This window comes from Myiozetetes cayanensis, unplaced genomic scaffold (genome assembly GCF_022539395.1).
Source record: "Myiozetetes cayanensis isolate MyiCay16 unplaced genomic scaffold, myiCay2020 scf5-8, whole genome shotgun sequence".
Classification (NCBI taxonomy): domain Eukaryota; kingdom Metazoa; phylum Chordata; class Aves; order Passeriformes; family Tyrannidae; genus Myiozetetes; species Myiozetetes cayanensis.
In genome coordinates, this window is record NW_026087742.1 from 43,297,372 (window position 1) to 43,310,665 (window position 13,294).

The window sequence follows — 13,294 nt, forward strand, 5'->3', positions numbered from 1 at the left end:
TTTGTGATAGGGCTATTCAAAAACATGGGACAGGACAGCATGAGGTTCTCAACTGATGTTGTTAAAGGAGGAAGTATTTGAGTTAGGCTATTAAAAAGCATAAATGTTTGAGATACCTGTATAATACTGATTGAATACTTTCAGGTACGCTTTAATCTTTTTTAATAATAGTGGTGTACTCGTTGTCTTTTGAATGATTTTAATATTCAAGCTTGCAAGTGTGGGGAGTGTGGAAAAGAGTAATAAAAAATGCAAGAGAAATGTTCAGCTTGAAGGAGATGATGATTATGACATTTTAGGAGCAAGAAATTTCAAGAGGGTTTGGGCTTTCTAATTTTCTTTTTTCCACCAGTGTCCTGTCGTCTTCACTTGTGTAACAGCATGTTTAAACTTCTATAATGCAGGAATGCTTTAACACTCTTAGTTGCTATGACAAGATTAAAATGAGAGGTTTGCTGTTGTGGTATTGTTTCTACCCACTGAATCTTCTGCATCCTTAACATGTTTTCTGGAAATTCATATTCTTATTAGTCTTGATAAATTAGATCTGCGTTTGCTAGATTATTACTAGATATTAATAAAGATTTTTCTTGTTGCTTTAAGTCTGAAAAGGCTAGGGTGAAATCAGTAAACAACCCCAGTATTTTGAGGATGTATGAAATTTCAAAGTGCTGTTGCACTGTTGTTTATGCCTATGATTATTTGAGATGCTGGTTAGCAAAAGGTATTTCAGCTTTCAATGAATTTTAATCAAAATGTGTAGTCTGTTGACACAATGATTTTTTTTCCAATTATGCTCTGATCTGCTTAGTATAAATTCATTAACTGAAACTTGTACTTTTATCTTGCTGTTTCTTGAAGTCACCATGGCCTCTGTTTGATTTTTCTTTCAGACATGGAACTTGTGACAGTTTCATTTGTCTGTGCATTATTTTCTGATTATATTGCTGAATGCTCTCTGTTAGGTCATTTGCCAGTATATTTGCTTCAGTGCTTCTAGATTTACATTCAGGGTTAATTCTAGAGATACCAAGGATGTTTGTGCAAGTAGATTTTTTTTTTTTATGCTGATTGTCCATTAGGCATATGCCAGGAGGTCAAGTCCTTTGTAAATGTAGCCTCCTGTATTGTTACCAGTAATACTGTGTGGAGTTTTCTTGATGCTTATCTTTGTCTATTAGCCTGTAAGAGGAGATGAATGTATATTGTCAGAATATCTCTGACTCATAGAACACTATAATTGCTTCATTTTGGTCTTGGTACTTAGCATGAAGTTCGTCAATATTGTGGCTGATTAGGAAGATAATTAGGTGCTGAGTGACATGTTTAAAGGCAAACACAAAAAAATAAGATAGGAAGAAAGGATCATGGTGTTGTATTTTATACCCCGCTCTCTAGGCAGGAGCTCAGTATCTTGACAGATACCCCTTTTTGGAGGAAACCCACAGCAAAGGTTTCACCAAAGCAGCATGTGGAAATTTTGCTGGTCTCTGCATGGTGCTAGATCCGGTTTGTTGTACAGGCATGTGTATTTGTATGGTTTTGTCTGCATGCTCTTATTATAGGGAAGATGACATGTTATAGAACTGGCAGTCTGTAAGATGGGATTTAGCTAGTTCTCAAACATAGTTGGTTGAAGATAGGAAGAGCAAAGATATCCTCTGAAGCTTCTCTTGTTCTGATCAAAGTGCAGTACCTGTGAAATATGCTTTGCCTTTCCTTTCCCCTTCAGTCCTTGAGAATAGGGAAGGAGGAAGAGGTAGTGCCAGAATTTCTCAACAGAAGGCAAGAAATCTAAAGTGCCTAAGTGCTGATAGGGTCTTTTCTAGTACTCAGTAAGGGAAGAACCTGTCTGATAGGAGGCTCATCATTATTGAAATGAGGAATTTTCTGTGATCACTGTCAAAAACATGATTCTATTTCTATGGGCAGGGAAGGTGTCTAGATTTTTTTTTTCTGAAACTTGATTTATGGTGCTTGAGATACTTGCCTAACACAGACATGTAATACATATAGCACATCAGAACTATTGATTTTGTATGTTGACTGCGTCATTAGTATTTCTGCTTGGTACAGCTTTACTGTGCTTTTTATAGAACATTTGTTCCATTCTGTGGAAAATATGATGGACTTACTGCTGTGTTGAGAGATGTCAAAACTGACTCTGTTAACCAGATCACAGTTCCTCACTGGCTTCAATAAGGAACATAGAAACTTTGCAGTGTGTTCCTCCTACCTGGAGGATTGGAGAGTACAAGTACTTTCTTTCCAAAGTTTAGGACCATTATTTATTCTTCATAAGCTCTTTACTGTTCGGGTGACCACACAATGGAACAGATTGCCCAGAGAGGTTGTGGAGTCTCCCTCACTGGAAATATTCATGAACCGTCGTGATGCAATCCTGTGCAAGGTACCTTAGGACCACCCTGCTTGAGCAGGGAGGTTGGACCAAAGGTCACTTCTAACCTTACCCATTCTGTTAATTGTATTTGCCATGCCAGATTCCTGTTTCTTTCCTTACAACCATTGTCCTATCAACAAGGAGAGAGGAACAGAGTTCTTTCAAACTTTCCAACTCAGCACAACTTGCTGTATGCTCTTACCACAGTTTACAGTTTGCAGATGGTGGGATTTGGGATGGGTTGCTTTTTTTTGATTGGTTTGGGTTTTTTGAAGGGGGGTGTGTCTGTGTGTTTTGTCGTTAGACAGAACAGTTTTAACTGGCTTTTCCCTAGGAGACCCAACCATAATGCTATTGAGAGGATGATTATGAGAGGTAGTTGATATAGGAAGGGTTTGATGGAGGAGCAGGTTGCAGAAATAAGTTGTCTTCTGTGTTTTTCTTTTTTTTAAGACCATCATTTAAAGTCAAAAGCTAAGCATAGTTTTAACTAATGCATTGTTTTACTTTGTTTTGTGTTTTAGAAATGTGGCAAATTAACATCTTGTACTGGCTGCAGAGCTCAGTGCAGGTTTTTTGACATGACTCAGTGCATAGGACCTAATGGATATATGGAGCCATACTGCTCAACTGTATGCATGAACACACACAAATCAAAATATGCAAAATCACAAAGTAAGTGAAAAGGATGATGGATTTTCATCACTGTTAAGAGTAGACTTTTTAAGTTTGAAGACTGGGGGTGGGTGGTTTCGTTTTACAGTTAGTCTATGAAGATGTGACTTCATAGGGTTTTTTAACATCTTTAAAAACGAAAGGGAAAAAGACCATCTTATCTTGAACACCGGCAAATGGACCCATGAGGGGTCATTTTCGCCACCAGCCTTTTTTCTTGGTTTTGGAAACAATTTTCAACTGTCTTCTTAAGGCTTCCTGTGAAAAAATGCTGATACATAATGTGCTGTGATGTGTCACAGAATAATAGTGTATTTTTTGTGCATATGAATTTATATTCTCTTGTATGTTGTCCAACCCCACCTGATTTTTTTATTCCTCAACCAAGAGATGGAGAAGGAGGCAAGTAGTTATAGTGCATATGGATATTGTCTAGGTAAAGGTTTTAATCCAGGTGAAAGGAACTGGTAGATAACTCAAAACACATGTTCTTCAATATACGAAACAGTCATAGATCTCAACCTGAAGTTGAAAATGCTCTGGTGAATTTTATGGAAGAAGGTGCAGTTTCATATTTAATGCTGATCTTTAGTTTTGTGTGACTTCTAGAAGCTGACTAGAAGGCAGACAAATTGTAGCTTTTCATATTGAAATAGTGGAAAGGGCTGACCTGTAATACTTTTTTTTTCACTACAATTTTGTGTTTATTTTGTTTGTAAACTACGTTTTTCTTTTAGGTATGGAAATTATTTGCCACTTTTGTAAACGAAACTCTTTACCTCAATATCAAGCCACAATGCCTGATGGAAAACTGTACAACTTTTGCAGTTCCAGTTGTGTAGCTAAATTTCAGGTTAGCTGTTGTGTTAAACCTTTACCTCCCTAAATATTTGTGTGCCTGTGTTTGTGTTAAGTATTTGCATAATAAACTAACCTGCTTGTACATGCTTATGAGTTATTATTAACATAGCAGATACTTCTGGCTCATAACAATTTCTTTGATTTAAAGTACTGTTTTATAATGGTAACACTGGCTGCTGTCTTAAACATATAAAATCAGATAATAACAACCAATTTCTCCTTGATGTCATAAGAAAACACAAAGCATAACTGCTTATCTTATTTTTACCACGTCAGCCTCTTGATGGAGATGAACCTTCCTGGTTTGCATTGAAGATCAACAAATTTAGTCTCTTTTATACTAAATGTGGTAACAGAATTCTCATATTGAACATAGTACTAGTAAAGGTTTGTCATGGGGGGTAGCGTGACTGTCTCTGAAATGAAAGGTTAGAGCCTAGGCCATTTTGTTGATGGTCGAAACTAGCTGTTCAGGTTATGTCCAAAAACTGCAAGGCCAGTGATAGGCACGTTGGAGGAGGCTGCAATGCTTATTGAAAATGTCATATTTTCAATATGACTTAAGGTTAAAGCATATCGGAAATGTGTTGCACTGATTCATCTCTAGGTGATCAAAGAATATTTGTAAAGAAAACGTTTCGATTTTTCTATGTGAAAACAGTTTTCCCTGATGTGCACTGTATAATTGATAATTGCCTCCTCATGTGGTGTTGAACAGTTACACCCACACAGGATTTTCCCATTTGCCACTGAACTTTTCTGTTTTCTGTCAACTGGACAGCAAATCAATCTTTTAATTGCTTCCTTAATATATCCTATCCAGGATATCCATCATGTAGCCACGTTCTGTGTTTCTATCCCAACCAATTTGGTAGATGCCTGTCAGTGGAACTGATAAACAGAATAGCTGCAGATTTTTCTTATGTCATGACAGATCTGTAATACTTCTTGCAAACTCATTTAACATCTGTTTTATTGTACATGATCTTACAATTAATTGTGGCCTCAAGAGCTCTTGAGGCAAGTGAGTGCCAAAGCAAATGAATGCTAGATACATCCTAGATCTTCTTGGATTTGCACATAAGTCAGCATTAAACAACATTATTGAATATCACTGCCACATCAGTTAATGCTGATTGTGGGTTTCCAGTCTTACTGAGACCTTGCTGACGCTTCTGTTGCCGTTTCAGTGCTGCATGTAGATCTCTCTCTTCAATGGTGTATTAGTTCAATTAGAGCAGCCATACAGTCTGTGAGTTCTCAGTAAAGACTGAGTAGGTGTTCACTTGCTTTCAGTTTGCTCAGACAGCGCTGTCAGGTTTTAACTTCTGATAGTTTTTGTATATTTGTGTAGAAGAATAAAATGTATTGACCATTCAGTAAGAGTGAAATGTATGAGAACAGCTTCTCTGTTCTGTTCACGTAGCGTTTAGGTGGAAAGGATGGTATACCACAATGTGAGCACTGGACTGAAGGTGTTCCCTTGAGGTTTCTTTTATACCTAAGAAACATGTAAGGCATTAAACCGAAAAATGTCCAGTTTGCTATGGGGTTCCATATTTGTCACTGTTTACTAATGGAGATAACTCTGGTTTTAATTAGCTGTGATCACATTCATCCCTTTTTCTTATTGTGCCTGTTTTTCCTAGACATTTTTTCTTCAAGGGTTATCCTTCTTGGAATAGAATAGTTGCTATTGCAGGGCTGTGTTCTTCCCTTCTGCAAAAATTTTAGTCCTTTTAATTTACAAATGGGTTGGAATACTTAAATTCACAATTTGTTTACAGTATTTTAGGGTTGATTATAATTTTATCTTACTAATAATCTTTTGTTTCTAGCTAATAGTTCTCTTTCAGCATTGTGATGGTTGTCTGGAAGTGTTCTTCATTATATACCTTACATCTCTCTTTCTTGGACACGCATGTGCACACACACAAAAATACTTGTCTTAGCTTGATCATAATAAAAATAATTGAGGCTTCCATGCTCAGACTGAAAGGTCTGTGTGTGCACGAGCGTAAGGGGAGCATTTGGTTCCTTCTCTGTTTAATTTCATGCCCTTGGTTTTGCATGTGGAGCAGTCCTGATGGATAGCAGCATGTAGAAGATTCCTCATATGTTTGCTTCTCTCATTCACATTAAGAACAACTTGATTCTTTCAAATGCTTTTTTTTTTTCTCAACTAGAAAAAAAACTAACCAGAGTCTGGCAGCCTACTAGCTCTTCCACATGTACACTTATGTATAGAAATGTTTCCGCAATTTGATTTTGTGTTGCTGTGAGCGAGGATAACCCTTCTGCCATGTATGCTGTAGTGGCAAGGGCAGGCCAGAAGCTGTGCTGCTATGGTGGTCTTCTCAGAAGAGTCCTGGGCTGTACATGCTTACTGTTCATTAGTAATTTGGCAACTTAGAGCAGTTTGAGTTGATTGCATTGAAGTTGAAAAGGGCTTTACAATGATTTTTTGCTTTCCTTGGCACTTCCCATGCTCTTGTTGTTCAGGACAGGCTCTCTAAAGAGTGAATGTATCTAAATGACTTCAAAGATATCTTTGTTAAAGCAGAACATAGATAAAACCTTGCTGTTCAGGGTGACCTGGGAAAGCTTTTAATGAATTTATTCTCTTTTTTGCTGTGTTATTCTCTATGTGTAATAATGCTCCCAAATAAATTCTAAAGATACTGTAAATATCTTGTAAGTTAGAGGCAAAGCATGATGATGAAAATACTGTATGCTTGTCATCGTGACTCATTAAAATATTATACAGAAGCAGTCCTTAATTGTAAGCAGGATTTGATCTTCATTCCTCCCTCTGTCTTCAGTCTTTCTGTACAAGTTGCCACATCTGCTAGTTCCTTACATTTCCTGCACTCCTGAACTGGAGGTGGTGGGTATACTTGCTTCTTGGTTTCTTTTAGTTTTCAACCAGAACTCCTAGGACTTCCATGGTGCTTACATGACCCATGTGGCAGCCTGTGTTGAGCATGGTGTTTGCTCTGTGAAGAAACCTGCAAATGCAGAAGGGCACAGATTGGACCTTTGTGGCCATGTTAGTGCAAGTCTTCAACAATTTATTTAGAAAAGCCAAAATGTAGCAAACCTCACTCAGCCGCAGGGACATTTGCTGGATATAGTGGGAAAAGTATGGCAATACTCTGTGTGTGCATCTCTGTTGAAGTTGTTAAGGGCCAGTGGGCCACTGGGATAAAGGTGTCATCTTTTCTTCTGTATGGCATTTGGTTCTCAGGTCCTGTCTGTGATCGGGAAATGTGCATGACTACTTCATGTCTGCAAACTCCTGACACAGAATTAATGCATCTGCATGAAATGATACTGTTAGTACTGCTAGGTAGCACACAGCAGGACCACCTGTGTCAGGGTTTATATCAGTAATAAGTCTCATTGCAGTTTTTTCTTTATTTTTTAGCGTAGGTAAACCCTCACTAACATGAGAGGCTGAAGAAAAGTATCCTGTAGCAGAAGTGTTTTGAATTTTCACTGTTACAGGGTGGAGAGGCACTAACAAATCTGTCTGAAGAGAACTTGCCTTTAAATATATTTGTCTTGTAGCAAACGGTGTGGGAAATTTTCTTGCGAAGGCAGGTGTAAGAAATGTTTCCTCTGGATTCTTCAGCTGTCAGTGATTGCTACTGATTCAGATTTTTTGTCTCAAACGTGGCATGTGTAATACACCAGTAGTTCTTGCTTGATCAGAGAATGTGCAAAAAGACTGTTCTGTATGCACGTAAGACCTACTTGGAAGATACTGGTACTGTGTAATTGAGTTCTCTTATCTACTAATTGCCTCAGAGATGTATTAAGGAAATTACTCAGTTACAGAATTAAATTCTCATACCTGTACATGCAATCTGTAGTATTTTTCTCAATCTTAAAAGCCTGGATTGTTTGAGTAATTGCATAGAAATTGAATAATTGCGTCCTCCTGCCATGGTGATTGAGGCTAGCTAGGAATGTTGACTGGTTTTCTCTTAATCTGAGTAGATGTATGGTTTCTCACTGAAAGCCTTTTACTTTAGTATTTGTATTTTCAAGTGGTGTGCTTAAGTAAGGTGTTGATGATAATCTGCCTTGGTGACAGTTTGGATTTGAAAAGATTTGGTTTTGGATCTTTATCTGAACTTCTGTGACCAAAATAATGCAAGCTGTGAAGTGTATTTATCTGAAAAAGATGTGTTTTGTGGTTAACAGGTGTTCAGTTTGGGGAAACATTCTTATTTTTATAAAAATTTATTTACCCTTAAATAATAGATATTATAAAGGTAAGGTAAAAGAAACATGAGTTAAAGTAATTATGGTGGAAGAAAGGGTAAAGATTCAAAATCAGAAAACCTAAGATGACAAGGGAAAAGGAATTAAGGTAAAAGACTAACTTGCTGTGCTTTTGACATCATGCTCCTGAGTTTATAAATAAACTCCCAAATTCTCAAACACTATAAGCTTAATTGAAAAAACCCACCATTTTAGAAGTAACTTTCTTTTTTAGTGATGTGTTTATATATATTTATGTTTTTCAGACTCTCAGTGTGCAGTCTTCAACAAATGGTCAGTTTGTCTCTCCCAGTGATATTCAGTTGAAATGTAATTATTGCAAAAGTTCTTTTTGTTCAAAGCCAGAAGTACTGGAATGGGAGGTAAGGGGTTTTTTGGTGTTATTATTACAATGATGAAGTGTTAAAAAGTTTAAACTTTGAACTCCAGTACAATTTTTCTAGATAGCTATTTTTTAAGGTATTGAAGCTTAAAAAGTTCAGTTAAAATCTATCTAGTTCTGTAGAATATAATTTAAGTATGGATAAAAGCAGAAGTCTTTGTTCATATATAGTATCTGTGGCATTTAAAGAAATATGTAATTTCTCAGGTCAGCTGTAAGTCTGAAATCTGCTTTCATCTTCAGTTTTTGCACTTCCCTATGAACTGAGAGAAGTATCTGAAGAGGGTATGCTAAGATTGATTGACATATTTTCTGCTCAGTATTTTCATGTGAAATAAAGAGTATTTGTAGCACTCACTATTAGCTTAATTGGAATTTGTTAATTTTTAGCATTAGAAGTCGTTTGTTCGCACTTGTGTTTACTTTGGAAGTTGTGTCTTAATGGCAGCTGTTATTTAAAATGCGCTATCCGGACCTTAAGATTTTATCCATTAACCCTATTCGTGATGCTTTGCAACTTTGCATTTAGAACAAAGTGTATCAGTTCTGCAGCAGAGCATGTTCTGATGATTATAAGAAACTGCACTGCATAGTTACATACTGTGAATACTGTCAAGAAGAGAAAACGCTGCATGAGACGGTGAATTTCTCTGGTATCAAAAGACCCTTTTGTAGTGAAGGTATGTATGTATTTGTTTTCTTCCTAAGGTATTGGTCATTGTAGTTCTACTGTGGTTGACTTACTCTGATAATATTTAATGTTAAAATTTAAGGTAACAACTCATTGTAGTGTATTTGAGGCTAAACCAGAAGTTTCTTCATCATTATTATAAATGAAGTGAAAGTACTTGTTCATTTATCTGAGCTGCCTTTAGAGCTTTTCACCACTTGCTCCAGGTTAAGGAAGAGCAAGTAACTCCTGCAGTGTGTGTATAAATACACACACGTATGTAAGGCACATGCATATATATATGTGCACAAAAAAATAAATTTTTAAAAATTTATTTAGCAGAGCATATACCAACAGTAACTGCACTGATGAATACCAAACTTTCTCTTTGATTAGTATTTTCAAAATTCAACACAACAGTGGAAGTTCTGTGTTGGCTTAGAATGGTTACTTAAGCAATAACTTGAATGATACCTGTTGATGTGTGTTGATTACTGTCACTATAATTTTTTTGACTAATTACTCAAATTTTCAAAAAGAATACAAACTAAAATGGAACTATATGGCCACAGGATTCTTTAAAGTTTCATTAAAGCATGGTTTTAATAGAAACAGCAAAATAGAGACTTAACAAGGACCTATCCTTTCCACTTCTGGTGAGCTCTCCTTTGATACTGGTATTTAATCATGATCTTAGAAGTCCTTAGAAATTTAACTGTGGGTTTGGATGACCTATCTCTTAAGAATATAGTGAATATTGTTTTTCTGTAGTTATAATAATAACACTTTCACTATCAGTTGATAAACCCTGCTGAAGATCTCTGCTTTCAAGCAGATTAAACTTGTAGGAGGATCCTGTTAAGCTGGAGAAGGGTGGAGTGCAGGATTGGAGGCAGCCTTCCTTCCATGCCATTCCCTTATTATTCTGGACTCTGCAATCTTTTGTTTCTAAAGAATGGAGTGTGGCAACTTAGTTTTTTTTGCTGTGTTCTGGACTGCAAAGTGATAGCTGGAGAGTAAAAAAAGGACAAAGCAAGGCCCAGCTTCGCATTGCATCATTGCAGTGCGAAGCAACATCTAGCTAGAAATTGATCCTATGAATTAAACAATTCCACAGGATATATTTGAACAAGAGCAAACTACCTTTCTGGAGATTACAGTATATGCTTATATCACTGTGAATATTAACAACTCCCTCATTTTAAAGCCTGGTGACTGTCACAACAAACTCAGTAATATTCATAATGCCAGCTATACCATATTACTGCTTCTGTATGAGGAGGCTTGAAATAAGTGAGGACTTGTGTTTCCTATTGGAAGATTTGAGGAAGGAAAGAAATAAAACCAGACTCTGCTGCGTGAATATAGTTACTAAGTGGGGGGCATCCTATTGCCAGATGTCTTACTGCAAGTCTTGAGTTTTGCAAGTGTTAGACTGCCAGCTTAGGAGGAAATACTGTTTTCTGTGAGGGTGAATATGTGAAATGTTACCATAAAACCAAATTTTATCAGCTTACTGTGGTGATCTGAACCACTGAGTAATAGAGAGAGAGTAGTCAAAAGCACCATTAAGTAGATTATAACTTGAATAAATATAGCACATATGTGCAAGCTGTAGCTGAGGTGATGAATATGACAAAGAGCTGATATGTTCCTGATGCAAATAATCTGGTGACCTGGACAGAAATTCCATAGGAACAACCTAGGCCATGTATTTTAAAGGAAAACCAATGATTTGCAGTCATCAATGGCTGCAGAAACAGTGCAGTCTAAGAGTTAACAGTGTTTAGATCTGGTGTGGGAAGGAGAGCACCAGGACTTTTGGTGGATGGAGTGGAGGTCAACAAATAGAAGTTCCATCATCAGAGTTGATAGATGCTGCTTCCCCCTTTTCCAGGCACCTTTTTGTCTTCAGTGTCATAGACTTTTCCCAGATAGATACATGTCCAACTGTTTGTCAAGTAGAAAAAATAGTAGAAGTACCAAATACTTGTTGGATATGGAGGCCATCCTGGTTTTGATACTGCAAAGTGTTCAAAAAACCTCACCAACACAGATTATTTTTTTTGAGCATGCAGTTATTCTTCACCAGAAGACAAAGTATCATCACAATTTGAGAAGGAATAGCTGAAAGTACTCAGTCACAGAAGTTACTGGCATTTTTGGGAAGAAATTGAACTCTCGAGGGAAAATACTGGGAAATTTCAGGGATGTGTTTATAAAAGGGTCCTGATAAAATCAGCAGAAGTGAAGAGGTGTTGAAATGTTTGCTAGTGTACTTATTTGTTCATCTTTAAGCGAAGTGATGGGAAAGCATATATTTGTCAATGACAAATATCTCTTGACTGCTTAGAACTGCCTAGCTGGAGTACTGAAGATGTCATCATTGCTCTGCTTATATTCTTCCATACCTGAGGGTTTTTTTACTCCTGCATATACGTACACATTTACACACAAAGCCCGGCAAACACATTAAAGTCTCTGGGATCAGTATTTCTGTGCACTTTCATCCCAGCTCTGTTCCTTTATGTGTTTCTTTTGAGATATTTAAAAATATGTGCAGGGAGTAGCTGAAACTTCCATTACAGTGAGGTGTAATTAGAACTGACCTAGATTTTGTGCTAAAGATGGTTATTAATTCTTTCGATGGAGTATGGTATGTTTTTTCTGGTTTTGTTCGAATGCTGGATGCTTCATGGAGAATGAACGGACTAGTGGAAAGAGTTTAATCTGTTCCCCTGGTGCTGAGGCTCTGGAAATTAAACTGGTCCTGGTGTTTTGCCACTAGAGTGGTGTATTCCAAAATACCAGTATCTAAATTAAATAAAATACATATTATATACACTAAAGAAGATCAAAGTTGCTTGTGAATTTTTATGTGTGTATAGTGGCGTGAGTGACAACTGAGGATAGGCTGTGAAAGTTTTTAATCCTGCGGACACTTTTGAGTTATTGGGGCTTGGGGTTTTTGGGAGTGGGTTTTCTTGGGGCTTTTTGTTTGTTTGTTTTTGTTAGTATATATCCCTTCTGAGAGTCTAGGCCAAAAAGCTTTTGGCAATCCAGCAATAAAACTATTTTATGATGAGTATCACCATAATTTTTATTTTACTTGTAGACTTATTTTGCATTCAATTAATCTTCTTAGTAGAACTGAGTTTTATGATTTAAATAAACAGGCTTAATAATTTTATAATGCCAATTTTAATAATACTGATTCATATCCAATAGTCTGTTTTATGGAAGGAGAAGGTCAATAAGCTAAGATAACTCAATTATCTGATGCTTGGGAATTCTTTTCAAATGGATAACACAGATAAAAGACAGCTATGAAACCAGCAACTGTACTGTCATCTTGATAGCATGCTAATAACTTTCTGGGAATTATAGATTCTGCAAATTAAACTCAGTGTAGACAATTCTGATGTTTCATCTGAGTAGAGATAACCTCTTTTGAAATACTGTCAAGCTGGCAAGTAGAAAAAGAAATTTAGAAAATTAGGTGAGTTTAGAACTGAGAATGTCTAGAATGTCTTTAATCTTCATTTAAAGCGTTGTAGATTTTAGAGTGGGATTTTTCTGACCACTTGTTCAGTTAAGTATACTACTAAATGATTAGTTGATTAATTTTTAGATTTACATGAAAACATTACAGATAATTTAGATTAACCTAAACACAAGTGTGTTAAATCTTATACAGGTGCTTACAGAATAGTTTTTCACAACTGATTAAGATACTACCTGAAATTTATAGCAATTCTTGTTGTTATTAGAAACAGAAAAAAACTGATTTAAAAACTGATGTGTGATATGAAGTGTGCTTAGACTTAGTTATAGTTGCTGGGTTTCTCTGATCAGTGGACCAAGGAAGCTGTGCTGAGCTGCTGTGTTCCCCTAGATGAAAGGAGTTGCCATCAAGCCTGCTTGAATTACTTTGTTCATGATGTTTGGTCTCTTTATTTTTAAAGTGAGGGCTACAGAAACTGTTTAAACACACCTTTGTAATAGTTTACATTAT

At 36.5% G+C, this 13,294-nt stretch overlaps 1 protein-coding gene across 8 annotated transcripts in view; it reads left to right on the plus strand.

Moving 5' to 3' along the window:
* ZMYM2 (zinc finger MYM-type containing 2) overlaps positions 1–13,294 on the plus strand; it is an 85,611-nt gene that overhangs the window by 39,836 nt on the left and 32,481 nt on the right. For 7 of the 8 annotated variants that reach the window (XM_050332155.1, XM_050332153.1, XM_050332158.1 and 4 more), the window contains 4 exons: positions 2,926–3,076; positions 3,814–3,929; positions 8,473–8,589; positions 9,139–9,289. In XM_050332155.1, coding sequence (XP_050188112.1) covers positions 2,926–3,076; positions 3,814–3,929; positions 8,473–8,589; positions 9,139–9,289 — 535 coding nt within the window. The remainder of the gene's footprint in view (positions 1–2,925; positions 3,077–3,813; positions 3,930–8,472; positions 8,590–9,138; positions 9,290–13,294) is intronic. The other variant, XM_050332160.1, reaches the window with a different exon arrangement.